The sequence below is a fragment of the Danio rerio genome, chromosome 25 (genome assembly GCF_052040795.2).
Source record: "Danio rerio strain M-AB ecotype USA chromosome 25, GRCz13ab, whole genome shotgun sequence".
Classification (NCBI taxonomy): domain Eukaryota; kingdom Metazoa; phylum Chordata; class Actinopteri; order Cypriniformes; family Danionidae; genus Danio; species Danio rerio.
The window spans coordinates 21,879,955-21,903,955 of record NC_141045.1 but is presented as its reverse complement, the minus strand read 5'-3'; the positions used below and the strand labels follow the sequence as shown (position 1 = coordinate 21,903,955).

At 33.7% G+C, this 24,001-nt stretch overlaps 2 protein-coding genes across 6 annotated transcripts; both read left to right on the top strand.

The window, feature by feature from the left end:
• The first annotated feature begins 7,997 nt into the window (after positions 1-7,997).
• Positions 7,998-13,942, top strand: cplx3a (complexin 3a). Of its 5 annotated transcripts, XM_087310851.1 has the most exons (5): positions 7,998-8,050; positions 8,216-8,342; positions 10,529-10,616; positions 10,813-11,061; positions 11,453-13,639. In XM_087310851.1, exons 2-4 carry the CDS (start codon positions 8,293-8,295, stop codon positions 11,035-11,037), a joined length of 363 nt encoding a protein of 120 aa, XP_087166977.1. In that variant the 5' UTR covers positions 7,998-8,050; positions 8,216-8,292; the 3' UTR covers positions 11,038-11,061; positions 11,453-13,639.
• A 954-nt stretch (positions 13,943-14,896) lies between these two features.
• mapda (N6-Methyl-AMP deaminase) lies at positions 14,897-21,958 on the top strand (the record flags this gene model as incomplete). The annotated part of the gene is given in 10 exon segments (NM_001033744.1): positions 14,897-14,994; positions 15,940-16,070; positions 16,770-16,830; positions 16,923-17,010; positions 17,090-17,171; positions 17,258-17,384; positions 18,646-18,726; positions 18,818-18,956; positions 21,173-21,273; positions 21,396-21,958. Coding segments are annotated over 10 exon segments (1,047 nt in total). The 5' UTR covers positions 14,897-14,949.
• Between the last annotated feature and the right edge of the window lie 2,043 nt (positions 21,959-24,001).

Below are 24,001 nucleotides of genomic sequence, written 5' to 3'. Positions count from 1 at the left end.
TTTAGAAAATGTGAAAAGCTGGTGGTCATCCAGGAACGTGGTTGAGAAACACTGGTATAGTGAGCTAGGGAAACTTACATGGACATATCCTTGACCACTCGATTTTGACCTAGTGACCGAATCTGCTTCATACAGTATGTACATGCCAGCACCTATATGTACCACAATGTATTGGGATTGTGGGGGTGGGGTTTGGTGCCACGCCACTTTTAAAAATCATTCATTTTCGAACAACTGAACTCTAGAACTTATTAAACTAGTTAAACTTTCATACTCGACGAAACTGACAAAATCTTAAACAGTTAAGTTTCGTTGTGACATCAGGCTGGAATAGCATAAAAATTTGGTCTGCAATGCAGACTAGGGGTCCTATCATACACCCGGCGCAATAAGGCGCAGGACGTGTTTGCCATGATTTGTTGCTACTTTCAGACCAGCGCAACCCCAATTTTCCCATTTTGTGCCACGTTGTTTAAATAGCAAATCCATTTGCGCTACTTTGTTGATTCATGCGTGTGTCGGTCTAAAAAGGAGGTGGGTTAAGGCAAATATCTTGTTGCTATCTTGAGAAATTGAAATAAACCGCACTTTTGACGAAGTAAAAGCTGGTCTAAAGTCTAGTGCAGAGCCCTTTAGTAATTCGCCTATGTAGGTCCAACTGTTAACAGATTGCTTAATACACACAGGATTTACAGCAATAAAAATTACAAATTAAACAAATAAAGGATTAAAACATTATAAAATTATTATTCATTCATTTTTTTGTCAGCTTAGTCCCATTATTAATCCGGGGTCACCACAGCGGAAAGAACCGCCAACTTATCCAGCAAGTTTTTACACAGCGGATGCCCTTCCAGCCGCAACACATCTCTGGGAAACATCCACACACACATTCACACACACACTCATACACCACGGACAATTTAGCCTACCCACTTCTCCTGTACCGAATGTCTTTGGACTGTGGGGGAAACCGGAGCACCCGGAGGAAACCCACGCGAAGGCAGGGAGAACATGCAAACTCCACATCCAATGGATGTCTTAATAGGAGTGCATACAACATTGTTTCCTTATCCACGAAAGTAAAGGAGTAAAGAGTAAAAATAAAGTAAAGAAAAAGTAAAGGCAGAATGGAGGAGGCTCGTTCTTTATCCTTGCTGCAGATGGTCTGTTTAACTGTTTTCTCACTAGTTAAGTGCTCTGTTTTCCCCTACAAATTCCACCATTTAAATAGCAAATGCCCAGGCCCGAATGTAATGTGAGGGTGTGTGTGTTGGTGGAGGGAACAAGCATGCTTTGGCCCAGTTCAAGGCAACTGTATGTGAGTACGGACTTAATCTATTTGTTTTTGTACAACATGAATGAATTGTGAGGAACCCTGCATTTTTCGTTTATATATTTTCGTTTATATAACATATAGAAAAATCAGGCATCATGTGTACAGCTAGGAAGGATAAACTAATTATCCCATTGATTTTTTTATCCAAATAATTTTATTTGTCAGGTATTTAGCATCTGATTCTGCCTCTCCAGGTACAATTTTTGCCTTGTTTCTGTGTCATTTTAATTGGTTTTAATGGTATATTGTAACGTTAAAATGTGATCGTGTTTAAAATGGGAACAGTCTGACAACGTTTGATGAGTTAAAGTATTAGATTTAAGTCAGTATTTATTGTGGAGCTCTGTTTCGCATCCACTCAACACTGCAACATAACTAGAAGTTTTTCAGGTATTTAAGTGGCAACAAAAGGACTCCGAAATTTGCATTTTAATTCAGTTCATGTTTATACCAGTTACATATACACAGTTACATTTCTTTATCCAACCCTACAAAAGACCCTAGAAAAAAGGAATGACCCTGTTTGCCGTAAGAGAGCGACATTAAGTGACATGCTAAGTTTGATTCTCTGAAATACCAAAGTTCCTCCAGCTGTAGGTTCAGATGTGCTCCGCAGTGCTCGTCAGCCCCCATTTACATCTCTACAGTGACATTTGGGCTCAGGCCCGGATCCAGCCTTCACCCACGCCCAGCCTAAGGGAGCCTGGATGCCAGTGTGAATCCCAATCAACACTAGAAGTGGAGTCCTCGAGATGCTTAGGTTCACGACAGTCTTCTCTCATGCAAAACGCATCTGTCTGCTGTTTGCATTTTGCCAAGAAATGGCCATCATGAAGGCTTGCTTGAGTACAGTGATTCAGAGTTATGTTGAATAAAAATAAGTGCTTCAGGCAAGAGGGAATTCTCAATGCCCTGGCATTTATCTGAAGAATCATCGACCCTCATAGTGAGCGAGTGCTATGAATGTTATTGGAAAGTGTTTCTTTTATAAGGACACCAAATCCAATTGAATGTCTCTTGTTCTCAACTGGACAAATGAGGACAAATCAGATTGCAGCTGGTCATGTTTAAAACATATATGATAATGGATTCAGTGCAGCGTCTCTGAATAAACTCTCATATTATCAGAGATTTCCATCTGAAAGCAGTTGGACTCTGCAAGATGAATGTTCACAGCAAATGTAATTGTCAAAATTCTCCCAAATGGTACAAAGCGTTGACTCACTGGTCTTTGGGAAAGGTCATGTTATCAAGTAAAGAGAGGACGCTTGAACATGTATTATTCATGTTTTCAAAAATTGATCCGTTAATATCTAAGCAGTTCAAAATTCAGATAACAATGACAAATATATGTTTCAAAGTTTTTAAAGAAACAGTAAGATGTCTGTATACAATACCGGTCAAAAGTTTGGGTTCAGTAGGATTTTTAAATGTTTTAAAATCAGCTTCTTCTGCTCACCAAGATTGCATTTATTTATTCAAATATACAGTACAAATAGTCAAATTGTGAAATATTATTCAATTCAATTCAATTCAGCTTTATTTGTATAGCGCTTTTACAATGTAGATTGTGTCAAAGCAGCTTCACATAAGTGGTCACAGTAACTGGAACAGTGTGGTTCAGGTTTTAGTGTTTAAGTTCAGCACTATATTGCACTATAAAATAACTGTTCAAAAGTAGTTTATAATTTACCTTAATAATTTATTCCACTGATTTTAAATATGATTTTTCATTAATCCAGGCTTTAGTCCTATGATCATCCAGAAATCAGTTTTTATTATTATTATTATTATTATTATTATTATTATTATTATTAATTTTAATAAAACAATAATGGAGAAATTAGAATTATTAGCCCCCCTTAGATTTTTTTCCCTTTTGTAAAATTTTTCCAAATGATTTTAACAGCAAGGAAATGTTAATAGTATGTCTGATGTTTTTCTTCTGGTGAAAGTCTTATTTGTTTTATTTTGGTTAGAATTAAAGCAGTTTTTAGCTTTTTACAAACATTCTAAGGTCAAAATTATTAGCCTCTTTAAGCAATTTTTTATTTCAATAGTCTACAGAACAAACCATCGTTATACAATAACTTGCCTAATTCCCCTAACCTGCCTAGTTAACCTAATTAACCTAGTTACGCCTTTAAATGTAACTTTAAGCTGTATAGAAGCGTCTTGAAAAATATCTAGTAAAATATTATTGACTGTTATCATGGCAAAGATCAAATAAATCAGTTATTAGAAATGGGATATTAAAACTATTATGTTTAGAAATTGATTGGAAAAAATCTTCTCTACGTTAAACAGAAATTGGGGGGAAATATAAACAGTGGGGCGAATAATTCAGGGGGTTTAATAATTCTGGCCTCAGCTGTACATAAAGTACAATAAGAAAGCAGTTATTTAAAAATGTAATAACTATTTAACAATTTTTAATATTTAATAAATGCCGCCTTCATGAACAGAATAATTTACATTTTCAATATATATATGTATGTATATATATATATATATATATATATATATATATATATATATATATATATATATATATATATATATATATATATATTGAGGTAAGAAGTGAAAATGAATATCTGTAGAGGTGATTATCGAACACCCAATATAGCTGCGGTCACACTGGGCTTTTCCTCCAATAGACTCCCCATTCATATGCACCCGAATGCATCAGACCGGAAACGCGGTCAAGTTTCGCAGGTTGCTGTGGCGCAAAGTTTAAGCTTGGTGAACTCTGACCTGCGAAATCGCATCACTTGACTGCGTGAGACCAATTGAGGATCAAAACATGACCTTTCTGTACAGAAATTTAAAACATGGAGAGATCGCTCACTTTTTCAAAATGCCTAATTCGCTTGTTTATTCCCGCCCCTTTTCGCAGCGCTGCACGACCGAATATCGCACACACAAACTCTAGTGTGATCGTAGCTTGAGGGGGGAAGAACATGCTCAGAGCCTGGCGGCTAATTAGCAGGCCAATCAGAGATAATAAATCACACCTGTTTATTCTAGTGATTGGCCGGAGAGACACCCTTCTTAAGGAGAAAGAAGGAGCAGTCAAGAATGGAGAGAGTGCACACACACAGCTTCAAGTGTGGTGGCAGTCATTAAATTTATTTATTAATTTATTTTATTTTATTTAAATTTTATTTTCTTTAAAACTTGACCTTAACTTATACCGCCGACCCTGTCGACCCTACAAACGAATTTTACTACAGAATGTTTATATCAGTTACATTAATATAGCTTTTTTTATTATTATGTTATTGCATATTTATATGGGAAATAATTGTATATTATAATTATGTTTCAATTGTATTTATTATTTATTATTATTTAATTTTTATTATTATCATATGTTTTAAACAGTGGATGCCCTTACAGCTACAACACCAATACGCTATTATTCACACACATACACTACGCACAATTTAGTTTATTAAATTCACCTATAGCACAGGTCTGTGGGGGAAACACGGTAAGAATGGGCAAACTCCACACAGAAAAGCCAACTGAGTCAGCTGTGACTCGAACCAGCAACCTCCTTTCTGTGAGGGGACTGTGCTAACCACTGAGCCATCATATCACCTCTGACTATAATATATGAATAATATAATATTTTAATATGAAATGACAGAAAATAGACCTTTATGTACTTTAATAACCCAAGTAGCTTAAATTCTGCGTAACGTACCATTGCAAGTATTTGTAAATATTTTGTTCATATAATTTTTTTGTCCATTTTTAGTTGTAAAAACTGCACCTAATCTCGTTAACAAACTATAAAGTTAAATCCTAGACAAAAATGCAGACGAGATGTTTTAATTGGTGATATGTTTAACACAGAGTAAAAGTGACAGTGGCAGATCATCATTACTCACACTGACTCATCAACAAGCCCACAGGCCGTCATTAATGGAGAACTCAGAAAAACTTACAAACCAATAAACCAATATTAGCTTTCATGTGCACTGTCTCTAAAATAAAATCACACCGAGTTAAAATGTAAATACTTGAGTAGTTTATGCTATTTAATATATGGTAGTGTATATTGTTTAATCCTCAAAATACTTCTAATATGGAAACATCTTTTAGCAAGACATCTACGGAGGATTTTTTATTTTTATTTGCCCTCAGTTAATTTGCTCTCATGAACAATATAACACGTCTTCCCTCTCCATTGTAAACAAACTGTCATTAAATGTGTTTCAATTGAAAGCAGAGCATGAAATGGATCAATACATTAGACTTGTGCATCAATCTTAAAGTCGCCATAAAACAGAGGTGAAGACTGACCTTTTTTTTCTCTATTGTGATTTACAGTTGAAGTCAGAATTATTAGCCCCCCTTTAAATTTTTGTTTTCTGTCTCAAATATTTCCCAATTGATGATAAACAGATTTTTACAGTCTTTTCTATAATATTTTCTCTTCTGGAGAAAGTCTTATTTGTTTTATTTTGGCTATAATAAAAGTAGTTTTACATTTTAAAACAATTTTAAGGTCAAACTTATTAGCCCTCTTAACTAATATTGTCTACAGAAAAATGTTAGCATTTTTATACAATGACTTGCCTAATTAACCAAGTTAAGCCTTTAAATTTCACCTCTGTCATCATACTGTCATCATACTGCCATCATGGTAAAGGTAAAATAAATCAATCATTAGAAATGAGTTCTTAAAAACTATTATGTTTAGAAATATGTTGAAAAAGTTTTCTTTCCCTTAAACTGAAATTGCAAAAAACTTTCCTCAACTGCACATCCAATTGAAATTGCTCTGAAATTAAAAATAAAAATGTAGGGTGGTGCATGATTTTGTCCTTTGGGAACAGATATAATTGTAGAATTATTTTAATTTGAAGAACAAAATGGACAAGGATGGCAGAAACGAGATACGCCCTGGTAGCCCCTACCACAAGCCATTTTATGCAATCAGAAGTGGAGAAAAGTTGTTTTTGAGGGGGCAGGTGTTGTGATCGCCAGCAGGTGTTTTTCCATTGGAAATCATTTCCTACCATCTACAAATCCCAGAAGTCTTTAGACCCATCCCTCCTGCCACAGCTGACAGTCATTTAGACACACACAAACAGCTGAGACCATTGATCATTGATTACTTGAACAATTTAAACCCCTCTGTTCCAAACACATGTTGGTTATAGGTTATAGTATGTGATAAAAGATTTTGAGGGTAATTATAGTTTTACGAAACATTCAGTTGCAAAGATACATAATTTATTACAAGCACTACTACAAATAAAATAACAACTACTATTTACAACTACTTTACACACACACACACAAAGAGGTTAATCAGGTTAACTAGGCAGGTTAGGGTAATTAGACAAATTATTGTATGACGATGGATTCTTTTGTAGACTATCGCAAAAAAATTAATCGGCTTAAAATGGCTAATAATTTTGACCTTAAAATGTTTTTAAAAAATTAAAAACTGTTTTTTTCTATAGCGGAAATAAAACAAATAAGACTTTCTCCAGAAGAAAAAATATTATCAGACATACTGTGAAAATTTGCATGCTCTGTTAAACATAATGTATATGTATGTATATGTAATAATTAGACACTGGGGCATCATCATAGAACTTGCAGTCCTATACTAAATCAACACAAGAGAGACAGGGCTCATGGATGTTTTAAACGCGGAAGAAAATAGAGGGGAAATGTTCAAAATGAACCAGTTTACCAGCCTGATCTCACAAGTAAATGTAACTATTTTATGTTTTGTCAGTTTAGTGGCTAATTTGTACGAGTTCATTCATACAAAAATGTACATTTTTAAAAAGGAGGCATGGCACCAAACTCCATCCCTACAGCAGCCAAGCATTGGCGGATAAGCAAATGAAAAGAACTCCTGAAAGAAATACATGAATGACATTATACGAATTCATACAAATTAGCCACTAAATCAAAATGTTATGAATTGCCTTGAGACCATTAAAGCTAACAGATAATTGCTGTTAAACACACAAAACATTTGAAAGCGCAGAAAATTTAGTAAAGGATTTTGTGACATCTTAATGTTTAGTTTGTTGTCCATCCTGTCTTTGAAATTGAGCCAAGTCTTTTCACTGGCCCTTAACCCTGTGTGTAGTGTTAAAACAAACCACTTTGCTATACTGACCTTATCAATGTCTTATCATCAACATATTAGAAAATACAGTAAAGTATTGTTCACATTAGGTTGTGTGTGCCACAAATCCAACTGAAAATATCAGTAATTGTGTCCCTAACAGATTCAATAATGTCTGGACAAAACACTAATTATCAAGTATCCTTAAATATTTCTCATTGCGTTTCTGAAAGACGTTTCATCAACGTGGATACACAGTACACAACACATTCAGACCTCACTTTGCTTGGTGGAAGTGATTTGTGTTTAGGTCGTATAGGCTTTTTCTATTTGTATATCATATCCATTTATGTATCATATCTACAGCAACAGCAAGCATAAAACAGTAGGCTATGTATCTTATGTTGGTCAAGTTGTTTATCTGCGATGTCATGAAGCGTCAAGTCGCACGTTACGAGAGAGAGAGAGAGAGAGAGAGAGAGAGAGAGAGAGAGAGAGAGAGAGAGAGAGAGAGAGAGAGAGAGAGAGAGAGAGAGAGAGTTCCTCCGCTTTGTATTGGTTCTGAATGGTGGGGCTGAAACTTGAACTGAGAGCAGAAGACAAATGTAGGCTACTTTTTGTTGTCGCATTTTTGTTTTCCCTCACGCGAGACACATAACGTTAGACATTAATGTGACGAAAGAGTTTTCCCCGCGACTAACGTTAGGAATTTATTGAAGAACAGTCTAAATTGTGATAAACAATGGCTTTTATGTTGAAACACATGATAGGAGGGCAGCTGAAGGATCTTACCGGGGGTCTAGAAGAGAAACCTGAAGGGGAAAAGACTGAAGCTGCGGCGAAAGGAATGACCCAAGAAGAGTTCGAGCAGTACCAACAACAGCTGGCGGAGGAGAAGTAAGACTCAGCGCTTTTATTTGTTTGGTCATAACCATGAATCGGTGATGTTTTATTTTTTTTAAGGGCAAGACACTGCAGGTAAAAGGTGTTTTAGGATACTAGTTTTCATAATACTTTCCCAGCTCATACGTTTTTTTGTAGGTTTTTAAAGATTTCGTTTAAATATGCAAATGACTGCCTGTTTTATTCAATGAGCTAATTTGCATACATCGAATGAAGTCATTTTCAGTTATTGTTTTATTAATGTGACATATTAACATTTTTACACAGGGGATATTGTTCATCTATTTTTACTCCATACATTACTAAATATTGTACACAGCTAGAAAAAAAAGTGGAGTGGAGATTTAGGACTCGTTATGACTTTATAAGCGTAATAAATGAAACAAGTGACTTTGTATGTTTTCTTTAGCCATTTAAGATCGAATAAAACAGTTCACAAAACTTGAAATAAAAATTAAATATTGTTCTTTTCCCTCTATAGTGGCTGACTGACAAACCTTTAATCAATTTGAATTACATTATGGGTTATTCATATTTTCTCTTTTATTTAATGTAGTAATAACCAGTTAATACAGTTTTAATGTCTGTGTAATTTTTAATAATTTGTGGATTTAAAAAAAAATCAGACGTTAATTATTATTATTATTATTATTATTATTATTAATAATATTAATAATATTATTCGTATTATTATTAATAATATTAGTATTATTATTAAACAATGAATACCTTGTTGAATGCCACCAAAAAAAAAAATGCCATTATATATTTATTATATCAAAACATGAGGACTACATTCCTTCTGTTTGAATTGAATACACAAACTTCATGGTCACTTGTACAAATGTAATACAAGGAGCGTTGGAGAAGGTCAGTGTTTATCTCCTGCTTACTGTATTTCTGTGGTTTAATCAATACTGCATGTCACCTTGCTCTCCAGATCCATGTTTCTCAGGTTTGGCCTTGAGGACAGTGACTCCTCTGCAGAAATGCATATGCAGCTGTTTTTCTTCCTCCATGTGCATATTTCAACGGTGTTGTATTACATTGTCCTAGACGAATAAAACTTAATAATATTGAGTGTTGAATGACAATAATATCTATCTATCTATCTATCTATCTATCTATCTATCTATCTATCTATCTATCTGTCTGTCTGTCTGTCTGTCTGTCTGTCTGTCTGTCTGTCTGTCTGTCTGTCTGTCTGTCTGTCTGTCTGTCTGTCTGTCTGTCTGTCTGTCTGTCTGTCTGTCTGTCTGTCTGTCTGTCTGTCTGTCTGTCTTCAAACACATATCTTCAAACACATACAAATTCAAATCAAATTTGGAAAAGAATATGGACAAAACCACTGAATTATTCTTTAAGATTATTTAACATTTTTACCAATGCATGGTTTTGTCCATATTTAACTAAGTTTGTTGTATGTACCTATATTAAATATGTTTTGTTATATTACAGTTTATGTAAAAATAAATAATTAGATTATTTGAACTGTATTTATTTATTACATTTATTGTAATATAGTTATATTTGTAACAGTTGGACAATTATTAGCCCCTCTTTGATTTTTTTTCTTATTTAAATATTTCCCAAATGATGTTTAACAGAGCAATGATACATTCATATACAGTGCTCAGCATAATTGAGTACACCCCATTTTGAAAATGAATTTGTTTATCCATTTCTCAGTGAATATAGGCAATGTGTTTTGGGGATTCAGATTTATTAAACATATATTTATTAAAACAATATTTCAGTCACCAAACATAAAAAAATGAAAGATAATACAATTAGATTTGAACAAAATATTGCAAAAAAAATTACAACCTGCAAAATTAAAACAATGTTTTTATTTTTTAATTTTTTTGCTTCCTTTTGATTTTTCCTCTTTTTTTTATTTTTATTTAATATTTTTCTATAACCTAAATTTTATCTGTACTAGTTTTTGTTATCGTTATCGTAAGTTATTTTGTTATTTTAAATATGCTCCAGATTTGGCTGTAGTACTGACTAATCTAACGTATATGCACATATATAATATTGTATAGCTATTAAACGTATTAATTTAAAAGATAGATTTGTGAGAGGTGTACACATATATGCTGAGCAATGTATACATACATTACTACCAATGACAAAAATGCTTTAAATCTTTGAATGTCCAAACATTATTCCTCTAGGTTGGAAAGAGATGCCAACTTTGCCCAAAAGAAGGCAGAGCGAGCCACAGTCAGGAGCCACTTCAGAGAAAAATACCGTCTTCCTAAAGTAAACCTCACATTTATAAAACACACCATATGACCCATCCTAATCACATATTCCATTAACATTAACACTAACGGATGAAAAATAGCCATTCTTGGCTAATTCTGGCACATTTTACAGTAATGTTTATTAATGTGCATTGACCCTGTAAACAAATAAACTAAACTAAACTAACATTTACTATCTTTTTTATTACCAGAGTGAATTGGACGATACTCAAATTCAGGCTGCGGCTGATGACGTAGAGCTGCCCACTGAACTGGCCAAGATGATCGCTGAAGACAACCAAGAAGAAGAACACAAGCAGTCAGTCCTCGGCCAGATCACCAACATTCAGAACGTGGACATGGACCAGCTGAAAGAGAAGGCCCAGTCCACCCTTGAGGACCTAAAACAGACTGCCGAGAAGTGTGATGTCATGTAGGACACATAAAAACAAGGATCAGAGGTGATTTTAAGGGATTGTTCACCCAGAAATGAAATTCACCCTCATAAAGAAGCCAACTGCTACAGATCAAAATTATGACTTACTAAGTCTGATTTCCAAGTCTCATAAATTTGACTTATTAATTAATAATGTCATTTTAATATACTATATTTTCTATATTTAATGTCGTATTTGTAAGTGCTAAAGGTGACCTATTATGCCCCTTATTACGAGATTTAAAATAAGCCTCTTATGTCTTTAGAGTGTGCATGTGTAAGTTTCAGCTCAAAATACATCACCTATAATGTTTTATAACACTTTGAATCTGCCCCTTTGAGGCTTTGATTCTAATTGTGTCATTTTGGTGACCGTTGCTTTAAATTCAAATGAGATTGTGTTCTTTTTAAAATAGGGCAAAGCTACAAATGCCTGTGTGTCAGCATAGTGGAAGATTCAAAATCAAGACTAACGTCCTATGCCAATGAGGGAGAGATAATCACTAATGGGCGGGGCATTCCCCCTCTGATGACACTTACAAAAGTAGAATGCCAATCATCGTGTTTCTGCAGACTGATTTCATCAAATTGTGATTATAAAAAAATATTGTCTTCCCTTCGATGTTAGTTTTATTCACAAAATGTTGCCACACAAATGTGTTTCAAGAGTTTACACTTAGATATACTTGGCGTTAATAGCAGATTTGGCATGCTGTCCCGGGAGAGAATACCGAGCTTGGAGAAAAATTGATCCTAACTGTACGTTAAGACCTAAAGCGGCGAGAGCGTCGAAGCAATAAGCGAAGTGGAGCAGCATGGCGCGGCTTCATCGGTTTGGGCGTCGAGGAGAGTTGAAATCATATTTTTTTTCTTTTTAATAAAGTGGGAATTTCATGTGACAACAAAACCAATGTTGCTGTTTCAGCATATTTCAGACATATTGGATAAGTGGAGCAAAGCCAGACCACATGCAACTTGATCTTCCGTAGTTAAATGAATTTGATAATAAGTGCGCAACATCTTCACGCTAGAAAGCATGTTTTATGCGGGAATGTAACTAATATGATATGCTGCAATGGCCCTTTAAATACGAAATCAATGTAGTGAAATTTGACACTTTAGCCACCGGAGCTGAAGGCAGACAGCGTTGTCGCCAGGGTGGTCAGAGCGACCTTTGACGCTCTCACTGCCTTCGGTGTGAACGCATATTAAGGCTCCCGCCTGGTCAATAAGCATATAAAGAGGTTTCAAAAAAAGGAAGAAAAAGGAGGAGATGGGGTGGAAGGGGGGATTCTTCCGAAAACAAAGATAAAGCAGTAGGGTGAAATCGGTCTATTTATTGTAATTGTAAGCTTGGATCAATCTGATTGGATTATCACTAATTACAGATGAAAAGCCAGCTGTGACCAATCATATAATGTGCTCCTCAAAATAATTAGTTCTTATAAAAGGATTTTAGCATAATAGGTTCCCTTTAAAGTTGAAACAATAACTTACTAACTTGTATCTCATAATTATAGTTATTAATTCATCATTTTAACTTTTAAGGTCTTAATTTTGATTTAAGTGTCACACTTTTTTTCTTAAAATTCAGAATTTTGATTTCTCTTTAGTATGTTATAATTCTGACATTTTATGACTAACTAACTTTATTATAACATATTAAACTGAAATTACAACATAAAAAGATTAAACTTTTATATAATTAAGTCAAAATTGTGATTTCAAAAGGGAAAATATGACTTACTAACTTGAAATGATAACTTTACAAATCTAGATCATGATCTAAATTCTGACTTTAAAAGCTGATTTATTTACTAACTTGGAATTATGACTTTACAAATCTAAATTGTTATCTAAATTATGACTTTAAAAGCTGAAATTATGCCTTGTCATAATTATCAGATTAAAAAGTCAAGATTTTTGGCATAATAATACGTAAAATTCATTTGTAAGGAACATCAGTTCTCGCTACTTTGTGCCATCATCTCATAACATTGAAGTCATAATTTAGGCATAATGTGAAATTAGTAATTAATAATTTTGACTTTACACCTGACGTTCTTTGTTATTTAATGTATTTTTTATTTTATATAACATTGGTATCCATAGTAGGAAAACAAAATTTGTTTATAACATTCTTTGAAATATCTTCTTTTGTGTAAAGAATCTTCATTTTTTGGTGAATTACCCCTTTGAGGTAGAATGTGGGAATAAATCAGATCTGTCTGTCAGATAATTTGTAAAGTACTGTAAGTCTCTGGTTCATTAAAGACAAACTCCATCTCAAAGCCAAGCCATCAATTATCAAATAAATCTGAGGAGTGACTGTTGATATCACAAATAATGTTGGCCATATTGTATACATTATATTACACGTTGTCATTATTCTTGCTAAAGGCAATATTTATATGTCACAGGTACCATGTTTTACATGTTGTCATTTAGTGTTCCAAATATGTTATATTTGTTAATGTTGCCTGTAAATCAGCCTGGAATTGTACAACATACAGTATTTGAGTCATTGCTTACATGTATAGTATATTTATTATTATTATGTATAAATTGCCTAATTGAAATAAATGTATTTATGTTTTTACAGTTTTTATGTAATATTGATGCATTTACTTTCAGTAAATGTTCTGTAAACATTTCTTTTTTTTTGTTGTTGTTGCTTTTTTAATGCAACATCAAGCTTTTTAAAAATAGTATTTGTCATTTGTATTTCATTTTATTTATGTATAATATATCAGTCAGGGACACAAAAAATTTAAGTTTCATTCATTCATTTTCCTTCGGCTTAGTCTCTTTATTCATCAGGGGTCTCCACAGCAGAATAAAGCGGCAACTTATCCAGTAAATGTTTTACACAGCGTATGCCCTTGCAGCTGCAACCCAGTACTAAGGTACACACTCATTCACACACATGAAATGGAATATGGACAAACCCACGCAAACACGGGGAGAACATGCAAACTCCACACAGAAATGCCAACTGACCCAGCCGAGGCTCGGACCAGCAGCCTTTTTGCTGTGAGGCGACAGCGGTACCCACTGCACCGCCTAATTTACTAACTTGTATGTAATATTCATTGTTTGTCATAATTTTAACTTTTAAGGTCATCATTTTGACTAAAGTGTGTTAAACATTTTTCATCAAAATTCTGATTCAAGTTAAGTTGGTAGGTTATATTTTTGACTTTTTATTCGTGAATCTGCTTTAGTAAATTATGATTATGACTTGTTATGTCATGATTATGACTTTTAAAGTCAGAATTATGACTTTACTAACTTTATTATGACATTAGATTGAAGTCATGAGATAAAATATGATTCTTTAAAAATCAAAGATGATAGAATCTGCATTTTTGGTGAACTATCCCTTTAGAGTAGAAAGTGGAAATAAATCAGATCAAAATGATTTGTACAGAATGACTGACGAAAAAAGGCATCACAAATAATTAAATCTGAAGTGACTGTCACAAATAATGTTGCCCTTATTTCCCAGTTTTAAACACCCTCACATTCACACACATACACTAGGGCCAATTTAGTTAATCCAATTCACCTATATCGCTTTGTACTGTGGAAGAAATCCACGCCAACACGGGGAGACAGCGACCTTCTTGGTGTGAGCCACTGAGCCACCGTGTCGCCCCTCTCCTAAAGATAAAATTACAGTAGTATCTCACTTAAATAAATCCAGCGTCGTCTTATAAAACAGTCAATCTGGACCTGGGAACTACTCTACAAGGTCCATGTTGTCGAAGGCTCATTTTTCGGTAACGCAACTTTGGTGCATCAAGAAAAACATTCCGTTTTCATGTAATAAATGAAGTTCATTCAACAATAAATACACCACAACAAGCAGGACTGTCATCATTCACATTTCATAAACACGAGGAAAGCAGCGATGGACACCGAAGCGGATCTCTTTTATCGCCAGCTGCCCAAAGTGGTAGGAAATGACATTAGATCAGATTTAATGACACTGCAGGGTAAAAAAGTTATCTTGATTACATTCAGAATTGCTAACATTATAATGCTAACGATACAAGTTTTTTATGACACGTAAATATATTTAAATTAAGTATTGTTGGGTTTAACATGCTCTAATTTGCAAACATGTGTAGCACTTGTTTAAATATTCTTAGATTCTTGTTATGATTTTTTTCTTTAAGGTATTAAAGAGAAAGATTTTTACAGATGGATTTAGGAATATATTTTTATAGTTTCGTAAGCAAGAAAATACTGCAAAAAGCCAGGGAATAGCATCTTACATTTTTTTTGAGGAGTAAAAAGTGGTATACAATTAGACAAACTATATTATGAACACAGATTATAGATATGAATAAAACAGTACAATTGGATCTATGTATTGCTCCTCACTTGCAAATTGTTTACAATATGCATTTTAAAATGTTTCAACATATATATATATATATATATATATATATATATATATATAAATATATAAATATATATATATATATATATATATATATATATATATATATATATATATATATAGCAGGAGTGTCCAAACCTGGTCCTGGAGGGCCGGTGTCCTGCTTAGTTTAGCTTCAACCTGCCAGAAAGTTTCTAGTATATCTAGTCAGAGCTTGATTAGCTTGTTCAGGTGTGTTTGATTGGGGTTGTAGCTAAACTCTCCAGGACACCGGCCCTCCAGGACCAGGTTTGGACACTCCTGCTATATAATAAAGTAATTAAAAGACACAGTAAAGATCTGTAGGTCTTAAAAGTATGATTAGGGTATTTCGAAGTTTTCCCTGCGGTGAAAAAAGGCAAATATTGTGTATTGATGAACATATTGTACAAGTGTTAATGTCAATTAATTGCAATGATCAAACCTGATGACATTAAACTTTTACTTCTCTTACAGGAGCTGCACGCGCATCTCAATGGTTCGGTGAGTTTTGAAAGCATGGAGAAGCTGATAAAGCGAAAACCGCATCTAAACATCGAGCACAGCATGACGGCCATCCGCCGCGGACAGCGCCGCACACTGGACGAGTGAGTGACAAAAACAAACACAAGCCTGAACCCTGCTTTACTGACAATGTTTTTTGACCACTACATTCCATGTCACTAGCGTGAAAAATGTGTCAAAATACACATAGTATGAATGTAAACCAGGGCTATCACGTCTGTCAAGTTCAATTCATCATTTACTCACTACTCACCTTTTTTCCCAACTCTGTTTGACTCAAAAGTACACAAAAGAAGATACTTAGAAGAAAGCTGGAGCCTGTAACAATTGACTTCCAATAACCAGAAATGGAAATCTTTCCTTATGTTTGTTAGACCTTCAGAAAATAAACTTAAACATAACTTTTGTGTTCACCATTAAACCCCACTAAGTAAGTCTCCTTTTAATTTTAGTGCCCTTTTAAATCCCTAAAAAGCTTTTGTGTAAATTCTGTACAAGAAATAATTTTTTTTTTTTTACATTCTGTAAACAAAAAAGAAATTGTAAAAAAAAGGAAGAAACATTATAGCTCTGGAGATGAAGTTATTGTGTTCATGTGCCAATACATTTTTATAGATATCACAATATATTTTTATTGTAAATTACAATAAAATAAAGTATAACAAAATTAACAACGCTGTCTGTCAAAATTGTCTGTTTTGCTTATGTTTATTTTAATATAAGTATTTTATTTTTGCTGATTACATGAACTGGTTCTTAAGGTTAGTGTGTTTTTCCAACAGGTGTTTTCAAGTGTTTAAAGTGATTCATCAGCTGGTTGATTCAGAAGAGGACATTCTAATGGTAAAGCAGTTTTTGCATAATTTTTCATTGTCTTCCACCTTTAAAAAAAAGGTAAAAAGTGAATTATTAATATTATTGTTATTATTAAACAGGTTGCAAAATCAGTCATTCAAGAGTTTGCAGCAGATGGAGTAAAATACTTGGAGTTGCGTAGCACACCACGAGAAGTGACTGAAACAGGTATTAGAGGACATTAACATCAAACTGTTATTAGCATTTCTGTTTTTTTTTTTGTTTACATTAATTTTCTCACAAAAAGGTCTCAGTAAACAAAGATACATTGAAACTGTGCTGGAAGCGATACGGCAATGTAAACAGGAGGGTGTTGACATTGATGTCAGGTAATTTTTTTCAGATTTTTATACTATAGATTTTGTAGATGATGACTGCTTGTTGTCTTATGCTCAACTTCTGAACGTTTGAACAGGTTTCTGGTGGCTGTAGACCGCAGACATGGGCCTGAGGTTGCCATGCAAACAGTGAAGCTGGCAGAAGACTTTCTGCTGTCCAGTGATGGGACAGTAGTTGGGCTTGATCTTAGTGGAGACCCAACCGTGAGTTCAGATTACTGTACACACAGAAAATAAGTCACAGTGCATTACTGAGAGCTAGTAGGACTCACTAGCAATCACACTGGTTTATTGTATCCTGGTACATGCTAGCAGGTTTAAGTGATATTACCAGCAATGTTTTAAACATGTTAGTATCATAATCAGTAGTTACACATTAATTTATGCTAGCATGGTTTTAGAATTAAGTAACAACATGTCAAATGTGCTACAACCATTTAAGCAACATCTTAATTCTTATTACTGATGAGTTCAAATGTGTTAGAAACTTGTTAGCAACATGTTAAAATATGCTAACCAGGCTAGCAACGTGTGAAACTTGCTAGCAACATTTTAAACACTATACAATATGCTAATTTAATATAGCAACAAGTTAAAACATTTTAGAATGTTTTAACATGTTACAATTATGTTACTAACATCCTCATATTAGTAACATGTTAAACATCCTAGAAGGATGGTAATTCATGCAGCAACAAAAAAGAAGCCTAAAACATAATAGCAACAAGTTAATACATTCTAGCATTGTGTTAAACATGTTAGCAACATGCCATATATAGTAGCAAAATAGAAAAATACTATTAGAACATACACAGCAACATGTTAAGCATGCTAGAAACGTATTAGCAAAATGCTAATGTTATAACATGTTAACATATCAAATCAAATCACTTTTATTGTCCAATTATCAGCAGCACGTGTGCTATGATGAGTGAAAAGCTTAGGTGCTGGCTCCAGTGCAAAATGCAACAATGTACAACAACATACTGCCAAAAAAACAGGACAATGTAAAATTGGCAATGTTGACAGCGATACGTACAATGAATAGGTGTACATGAATAGGTTTATAGCATGCTTTAACAATAAGTTAAAGCATGCTACAGACATGCTTGTGACATTCTGATTTGAGCTAGCAGCATGTTAAACATGTGAAAACGTGTCTTTAATGTGTTAATCATGCTAACAACATCTGAACAGTAGAAACATGTTCATACAAGGTAATATTGTGTTAGAACATGTTAGCAACATTCTTTCTTTCTTTCTCTCTACATGCTAAATTTCAATTTATGCATTACATATTGTCCAAATTAACTTACCTCTTAGGTTGAATTATAAAAAACAAAGTGGAATATAAGCAGCAGCACATTTTAGATGATAAAATAAGTAACTTCCGGAAAATAGTCCACAGTATACCCACTTGTTGTTTTGGGCTGCAGTGTTTAATCTTTAGCCTGTGATCTTGCAGGTTGGTCATGGAAAAGATTTGCTTGCTGCACTTCAGAAAGCCAAGAATTGTGGTCTAAAGCTGGCACTACATCTTTCAGAGGTCAGAGCAGATGAAGACATGTCTATACTGGAATTATGTGTTGTTAGGAAATCCGTTGGATTGTTGAAACCAGAGCTTTTGTGTTTTTCAGGTTCCTTCTCAGATAGATGAGACAGAGTTGTTGTTGAACCTGCCTCCTGACAGAATCGGCCATGGAACCTTCCTGCATCCTGATGTCGGCGGGTCAGACAGTCTTGTTGACAAAGTCTGCAAACAAAATATTCCCATTGGTAAAAAATTCCCATTGTATTATTGTTATTTTACTTCATTTGTTAACTTTTTTCATAGGTACAGTAGTTTATCAGATTTAAAACATTGCATACTTCAAAGCAACTTCAAAGAACTTTAAAGAATTATATAATTCCTAAATGTAGTGTTAACAACAAGCCAATTAAAGCCATCATACCAAAAACAGGCTAGAATGTGATATGTGATAATCGTGGACAATATGTAATCTCTGTCTAATGTAACATCTCTTCCTTTCAATATCTACTGTCCTGTCATAATAACTGCAGAAATGCCAAAAATAAATCTTTAAAAAAACATGTTAGCAACAAATGTTAGCTATGTTAATGTTAGCAAGATGTTAATGATATTAGTAGTGTGTTAAACCAAATAAATAGGGTTGTCACAATTCTAAAATCACATGCTTGACATTTGAACTAGTTATTTTTCTATTTTATTTGTCGCATATCGTGTCAACAGCATGTTAATATGTTAGCCATGTTCTAACATAAGTTATAAATGTTCAAATTCAAGTAAACAACATGCTAATGTAGTGGAGGTTGGCTAGTGAAGTGTTGAGCAGGTAAACCTCACTTCTCTCACCTCTAAAAGGTGCTGTAGTGACAGATACTAGAGGTCTTTAGCCTCCTTGATAGAGCAATTGACTTTCATGCAGAAAGTCGCCGGTTTGATCCCAGCTCAGAACGGGTTGGGTGCAGTAGGACCTAGGGCTGTGCAATTAATCAAAAATTCGATTTCGATTGCGATTTTGGCTTTTAACGATTATGAAAAACCATTAATCGAGATAAGCGATTATTCCATCACATACCGCCCCCTTTCCAGTTGTACACGTGTGAAAACTCTGCCTCTGCAAAGCTCAGCTCCACGTGAAAATGCCTAAAAGCATGTGCTGTAATGTAACATTTGCAGCACGGGATGCTCATCATTCATATTTTTAAAAGCGCAAAAGAGCACGTGCTGTTGTGTGTGTGCGCGCCGTGCTTAGCCTCTGACAGGTAGCGTTTGCGTGTTTGCGCGCGCCGCGCTTAGCCTCGGACAGCAGAGCACACACACATCTAACGCGATCTTAATGTGAGCGCTTTAATGGTCAAATACATGCACATTTGTGTCAGAGCGTGGTATTTAGTGATTATTCATATTAACCCTCATTTGTGTAATAAACTAACAAGTTGAGAATCAAAAGACACGAGAAAGAGAAACCATATCATAGCCGCACTATTCTTAAAGTGACAGCGTGCGATATTCCTGCTGCTGCCGACTGTTTTTATTATTAATCAATAATAAAATAAAAAATACAGTGAAGATACTTAAAGCACAGTTTAAACATAACAGATTTAATAACTCATTTCTAATAACTGATTTCTTTTATCTTTGCTATGAAGACAGTACATTATATTTTACTAGATGTTTTTCATAAAACTCAGCTTAAAGTGACCTTCAAAGGCTTAATTAGGGTAAATAGACAAGTCATTGTATAACAGTAGTTTCTTCTGCAGACAATCAAACATGTATATTGCTTAAAAGGGGCTAATAATATCGAGCTATTAAAATAGGTTTCAAAATATTCAAACCTGCTTTTATTCTAGCTGAAATAAAACAAATATGCCTTTCTTCAGAAGAAAAAAATATTATAGGAAATACTGTAAAAAAAACCTCTGTTAAACATCATTTGGGAAATATTTATAAATAAAAATAAATTTACAGAGGGGCGAATAATTTTGACTTCAACTGATAATCATTTTGAATAATCGTGATTACAATTATGACCAAAATATTCGTGATTATTATTTTTCCCATAATCGATCAGCCCTAGTAGGACCGGTGGGGTTACAAAAATTCACGCTAGCAAAATGTTAGATATTAGAAAGCATGCTTGTAACAAATGCTATTTATGATAGCAAAAAAATGTTAGCTATGTCCCAGCTAGCAAAATTCATGTGGCTCAAATCCGGCCCACACCAGACACCTGCTTTCAGCTAGTCTATTGCACAGTCTATTTCAGTTCCTCAAAATAGCAACGCGCCAACAATGCACCTTAAACAAAGTGCTGCAAAATGGGAAAATTAAGGTTGCGCTGGTCTGAAAATAGCAACAAATCACGCCAAACACATCTCAACTAGTTTTCTATTGTAACTGTAATGTGACAGACTTGAACTAAACATTAAAATAATATGTAAATTTATCTGTTTTTGATTTTCAGAGATTTGTTTGACCTCTAATGTGAAAGGTCAAACCGTGCCTTCATATGACAAGCATCACTTCAAGTACTGGTATAATCGAGGACATCCGTGTGTTCTCTGCGTGAGTTCATTTCCCAAAATATTTTCAACACACTCACTTTTTAAATGATTTAAAACTGATCTAAAAAATGCTGTTAAATAATAAATAAGTGTTAAATAATAACTTTATGCTTGTTCCTCCAGACGGATGATAAGGGCGTCTTTTGCACAGATCTTTCTCAGGAGTATCAACTGGCCGCCTCCACCTTTGGTTTGACAAAAGAAGCTGTGTGGATTCTTTCCCAGCAGGCCATTGGTTACACGTTCGCCCCTGAGCCAATCAAACAGCGACTGGAGAAGACATGGGCGGAGCTCAAACAGCAGATTCTCCAATGAGGAAAGAGCTGTAAAACTTCAACAGTCCTACCTCAGAAAGTCTGGTTTGTCAAACATTAAAACACATTGCTGCTGCAAATGCTAATTCTAAAAAAATATCACCACACTTTGTTAATATCTGAAATAATTCACACCCTACATATGCTGTGTAAAACAGAGATTTAAGGTTTTAAATGGAGTTGATATAAATATTTTAATATTTATCAAAGATTGTTGATGGTTTCTTGAATTTCAATATTGTTTATTAATATTTAATATTAATTGTAGGATGTTTAATGAATTTAGCAGCTTTTGTGTTTATAAAGAGTTGTTCCTCTTTAATAAATAATCCATATTTGTCAAAATAAAAAAAAATCATATTTGCTAATTTTGTGGCATCAGTTTCATAGATCGGATGAGCATCAAACACTAAGATGAACTACAACAGATGGACGTTTCTATTTCTATACAGTGCATAATAATATTTAATAAGGCATAAGCTCAGGACAGTTTGAGATTTTTACCTCATCAATTCAGAATACAGCTTAAAGAATATTATTAAGGAAACGGCATTTTTGATGCAATTATTTTCTTCCATTTTAAAACAACCAATGTCTGAATTTATATTTCAACTTTAGCTGTTGTAAAAAGAGTTTAGACTTTTTAATTAAAGTAATTAAAATCATTAAAACATTAATTATATATTATTGAATGTGTCTGTATTATATTATTGGATATTTATGCAATGATAATAAATGTTTGTTTTAAATATTTTACAGTTAGTATGGATTATTATTCATTCATCTTTTGTTTTCCTTCAGCTTAGTCTCTTATTTATCTGAGGTTGCCACAGAGGATTGAACCGCCAACTAATCCAGCATATGTTTTATGCAGCAAATGCCCTTTCAGCTGCAACCCAGCACTGGGAAACACCCATACACACTCACATTCTCACACACACTCACACACTATGGCCAAGTTAGTTTATTCAGTTCACCTGTAGTGCATGTCTTTGGACTTGTGGGGGAAACCTGAGCACCCGGAGGAAACCCATGCGTACTTGGGGACAACATGCAAACCTCAATACAGAAATGCCAACTGACCTAGCCGGGGCTCGAACCAGTGACGTTTTTGCTGTGAGGTGGCCACTATGCCACCCTGATAGATTTTTATGGTTTTTAAATGTACTTTTCTTAATATTATTTGTAATGATCTAACATATTTGCTATAGATTATTTTAGTATTCTTGAAGATTAATATTGGAATTTAATACAATAAAATGCACTTAAGTTTAAAATTAATATTAAATTATTGAAAGTTTATTGATCTTTATTATTGCAATCTTTTTTAATCTGTCGCTAGAGCACCTTTAGAGGTCTGAGGTTTAACTGCATATCACTTCCCTAACTGGCCTCCATTACATGTATAAAGTTATTTTTAACATTTTTATAGATTTCTTGAAGTAAGTTTCTTGAAAGTTTCTTGAATATTAACATTTTTCATAAATGTTGGATATCAAAACATTAGTATTTTTTTTTTACAATTTAAAGATTATTTTGATATGATTTCATGAGATAAAAATCCATATTGGTTATTATTAATATAAGGATATCAATATTTTGCATTAATTTTCAAACATTTGCAACTGATTTATTATACACTCCTTGATTGCTTATAAATTACACAAAAACAATTAATACTCTAATATTCTTGAGAACTCATATTTCTTTTTAATACTGGATATTACTTAATAATAAATTTACACAGTTTTTTTTTTTTTAAAAACGATCTGTTTCATATTTTTAGAAAAGTAAAATAACACAACATATTTTTAGCACAAAATATTCATGTTGGACAAAAAAAGAGAAATAAAAAAGCAGTGGTTCTCAAAGTAGGGGTCGCTGGACAATGACAGGGGGTCGCTTTGTGATTTCCAAAAGTCTAATCAATTTTATTAAACTATTAGAATTGCCATATTTTATCCATAGCCCACAGAAGATAAAAATAGTTTTTAACTGTTACATTAAAAAAGCAACAACATGCAATCAAAAAGCCATCAGACTATCAAATGCTTAGTATTGTACGATTGTACTACACCCTTTAAAGTCATAAAATTACAGTAGGGTGATTTATTGTCAGGATTTTTGAAAATTATTTGCATACTGAATATTTATATGAATAAAAATATAAATTAATCTCACCTGTAATAAGCCAGGCTGGCCTTCTGTCAGACTGGCTTCAGTCTGATATTTTTCTATCGTGTTTATGTACTGTATATACAGTTGAAGTCAGAATTATTAGACAACCTGAATTATTAGCCTCCCTGTTTATTTTTTACCCAATTTCTGTTTTAACTAAGAGATTTTTTTCAACACATTTCTAGACATAATAGTTTTAATAACATTTCATAAACTGATATATTTTATCATTGCCAT